The sequence below is a fragment of the Triticum aestivum genome, chromosome 5D (genome assembly GCF_018294505.1).
Source record: "Triticum aestivum cultivar Chinese Spring chromosome 5D, IWGSC CS RefSeq v2.1, whole genome shotgun sequence".
Classification (NCBI taxonomy): Eukaryota; Viridiplantae; Streptophyta; class Magnoliopsida; order Poales; family Poaceae; genus Triticum; species Triticum aestivum.
The window spans coordinates 452,554,514-452,558,134 of record NC_057808.1 but is presented as its reverse complement, the minus strand read 5'-3'; the positions used below and the strand labels follow the sequence as shown (position 1 = coordinate 452,558,134).

At 50.1% G+C, this 3,621-nt stretch overlaps 1 protein-coding gene across 1 annotated transcript; it reads right to left on the bottom strand.

Annotated features, from left to right (window-relative positions):
* Positions 1–1,873: 1,873 nt before the first annotated feature.
* LOC123125479 (acyl-coenzyme A thioesterase 13-like) lies at positions 1,874–2,796 on the bottom strand. The gene is made up of 3 exons (XM_044545961.1): positions 2,630–2,796; positions 2,379–2,522; positions 1,874–2,212 (listed from the first exon to the last, which is right to left on the bottom strand). The coding sequence occupies exons 1-3, from the start codon at positions 2,759–2,761 to the stop codon at positions 2,066–2,068; spliced, it is 423 nt and encodes a 140-aa protein (XP_044401896.1). The 5' UTR covers positions 2,762–2,796; the 3' UTR covers positions 1,874–2,065.
* Positions 2,797–3,621: the final 825 nt, after the last annotated feature.

Below are 3,621 nucleotides of genomic sequence, written 5' to 3'. Positions count from 1 at the left end.
CCGCCGCCATGGTGCCTGCCGAAGAGCCACCCATGCGGACCGCCATCCGGGGTCGCCTCCCCGGCATCCATGGCTTGAGCCAGCACCAACTATCGACATCACAATGCGCTAGCCATGGTAGTAGGAGTGAAAGGCACTCCTTCCATCCCTAGTCTGGCATCAGCCATCGGATCTAGCTCGACGACTCCACCGTAGGAGCGCCCACACCTATGTCCCCAAACAGTTCCGGTGGACTGGGGGGCCACAACCCAATGGCTACCGACGGCTACCGCTAAGCAAAGCCCCGGCCCAAGCCCTCTAGCCTAGACCTAGGCTAGCTTGAATGCCGCCATACCCATGGCCATTGGCGCTGATCCACCAACGGCATGGCAGTGACATCAAGCCCAACTCGGACCCACACCAGAACGCGCCACGGACCTCACTGCTGCCCAATAATAACAACAGTGCCACCCCAATGCCGCGCAGGGAGCCCTGAGCAGCGCCACCCCGCCAGGAAGGAGCCACCACCCGGATCCGCATCAGATCCAGCGGGAGGGCTCCCGTCCCTTCCACGACCTATGCAGCAACAACAACGACGCCTGGTCGGCACAAGCCCCCCGCGCCGCCCGCCAAGACCAAGTCCCTAGATCCGGAAGCGCCTGACGCAACACCCCTCCACCAGAACAATCCTGCACGCAGCCACCGCAGAGCAAGCCACACCCATGTCACAACGGCTCGCGCCCTAGCGAACGCCGCCACCATCCGTGCCTACCGCCGCGCCGCCGGCCCCACTCAAACACGACGCCTATGTGCAACCAAGCTGTCCCACGCCAGCTTCCACTACGAACGAAGGGGAGGAGGTGCCCGCCGCCGCCGACGCAACCAGGGCTTCGCCCGGGGGCGCGTGCCGCGGTGGCAGGGGAGGCAGACGGGAGGAGGGGTAGGATTAGCCCGTGGCTAGGGTTTGTGCTCTCGGTCGCCCGCGGGGGCGACGCGAGAGGAGGACATTTTCTTGTCTACGTGTAACTATTCTTAATAGACAGGAGTAAGACTATTATCAAGTATAAATTTTTTATTTTTTTTCCCCTTATCCCTAGTTCAGTTCCTTGCTTAGTCTGAACTGTCATGTACTCGAATATTTCCGTTGATGTGATTAATGGAAAGGGGTGTTTGCCCGGTAGGAAAAAAATGTAGATGAGTTGCTCTCCATGCCATATAGTCCTCTTTTTACACCACACTCTTTTATTCACCAAAATTGTAGCGCATATAACGGCAAAGCAGTTTGCCGCGCGACGCGCTGCTCACTGTCTGATCAGACTCCATGCTGGGGTGGATCACTGCGACACATTATACATTAGTCGTTCGCGGTCGAGTCATGTCCTTTATTTATTAGTGTCATGTCCTTTATTTATTAGTGTGTGCCCCCGCGCGCACACACACATACATACATACTTATACTCACATACTTACTTTGTTGTACTCCTTTTGTTCCTAAATATAAGTTTTTTTAGATATTTCAATATGGACTACATACGGAGCAAAATGAGTGAATGTACATTCTAAAATATATTTATATACATCCGTATGTAGTCTATATTGAAATCTTTAAAAAAACTTATATTTAGAAACGGAGAGAGTACATTGCATCAACATATGAGAAATTCTACCGTCAAAGTAATCACATATGGTGGATCCATACACACGGTAGCTAGAATGACTTTTATTATTGTACCGCGCATGGGGGTATCCCGAGCATGGATTAATCGTCCGTGGCTGATTTACCTCGTTCCAAAATGAATCTTAATATTTTATTGTGTGTCATCGTGTATCAGCAAAGCTGATAAGTGCATTCATTTTTATTGACACACAATGAAACATGATGATACACGTTGAAACAAGAAAAAGCAAACAAAACATTTTGAAATGAGATAAATTTTGATAACAAGAAAAGCAACACGAATCTCAAAGCAAACATGAATGATGGATCGATGCATGGAATATTCCGTGCTCGGTAGAATATCAAGATCGGTGGCCAGCAAAGACAACCGTTCTATACACTGCAGCTCTTCCAGGATGGGAAGGACCCTCACAGTTTACTGGAGACGTTGGCGAGATACTTGGTGTGGCGGCCGTGCGCGAGCACCTGGCCGGTGTCCTTCCTCCTCACCTCCACGGTTACGCACCCCGTCTTGTCGCCGATGCCGAGGACCCGGGCCTCCACCTCGATCTCCTCCTACATGGATATCGGTGCAGCATGCCTCCGTTTGTTAGTCCCAAGTCCCAACTCACAAGGAAGATTATATAGTACTTCCACTGTAACAGTGATCTAAACGCTCTTATATTAATTTACGGAGGGAGTATATACATGAAACGCTGGAAGACATATACTCGTATCGTACGTTTGCATGGGCGGCGCCCAGGTAGGAGACGGTGATATCCAGCGAGACGCCTGTCACCGGCGAGCCGCCCGTGAAGATTACCGCAGAGCCCACCAGGTCCACCAGCGACGCCACCGCGCCTCCATGCATACGGTTGCTGGCGCTCTTCGATTGCGTCGGACGTACAAGCACACACAGGTATAGACGATTTTCAGTTCAACGCTCCTGCATACAGTACTCCCGTGAGCACGGCCGTGGCTAGGACTACGTACCGACGTGAGGCGAGGAGGGACCATGAAGGAGCAGAGAAGGCGGCCGGGTTCGATGGCCTCGACGCGGAGGCCAGCTACGGTGAAGGCGTCGTACAGCCGGTGGCCCAAGGAACGGTTGTGCCACCTCTGCATGGCTTCGTAAACATCCTTGCTGCCGCCTTCGAGCTTCGCCATCTGCAGGCTCTCTCGGTCTTTCCTGGTCTACCCTGCATATATAAGAGGCCTTTAAGTGCTCGGTCTCCATTGGCAATTTTCACAATAGGGACACCGTAATAGGAAAAATGCCAGTAGAGGCCAAGCATCAGGCAGGCCGGAATTGAGGCCGTGTCACCACCATTGGGAATTTGGGATCCGCGTGGTCAGTGTATTTGGCAGCGTATTTGATTTTTGTGTGCCGTAATGAGAGTATATATTAGCTGTTAATGACACACAATTAAGTAAAAAAAGAAAAGACGTGGTATCATATCATGATACTGTATCATATTAAATGTTACACTACTTTGTATCGTGCATTACAATTTATAATGCAATAAAAATAATAACTTACTCCCTCTATAAACAAATATAAGAGCGTTTAGGTTACTAAAATAATGTTCTATATGTTCTTATATTTCTTTACGGAGGGAGTACAATATTATGAATTATAGAAGTAGTATCATACACTATCGTATGCATAATACTACTATATCATGTTATCATACTTCCCATCACGGACAGGCCGAGGTGCCACCACATGTCCACATGCAACCGAATCTAGGCGCGGAATTGTACGCACACCGGCAGAGCTCGCTGTGGCTGCATGCTTATGCATAGTAGCATGGCAACCCTGTACCCTGACTGGCAGCAGGGATGATGAATTCCCGGCTCGCCCGGCTGGCCACTAGTTCAATGTGTTCCGATGCGCTTTGTTTAGAAATGAATAAAACAATCGTAGTTACCTTTGTTCCTAGAAAAGCATTTATATATATTTTTTAGACAAACGGTTGGCCCCG

What these genes read in the sequence shown, in the direction of transcription:
- LOC123125479 (XM_044545961.1), bottom strand. Translation starts at nt 2,761, where the DNA reads ATGCAGAGGTGGCACAACCGTTCCTTGGGCCACCGGCTGTACGACGCC. An exon ending in TCCCTCCTCGCCTCACGTCG is followed by an intron (nt 2,523 to 2,629) that starts GTACGTAGTCCT and finishes ACGCAATCGAAG; the next exon opens with AGCGCCAGCAACCGTATGCA. An exon ending in TGGGCGCCGCCCATGCAAAC is followed by an intron (nt 2,213 to 2,378) that starts GTACGATACGAG and finishes ATATCCATGTAG; the next exon opens with GAGGAGATCGAGGTGGAGGC.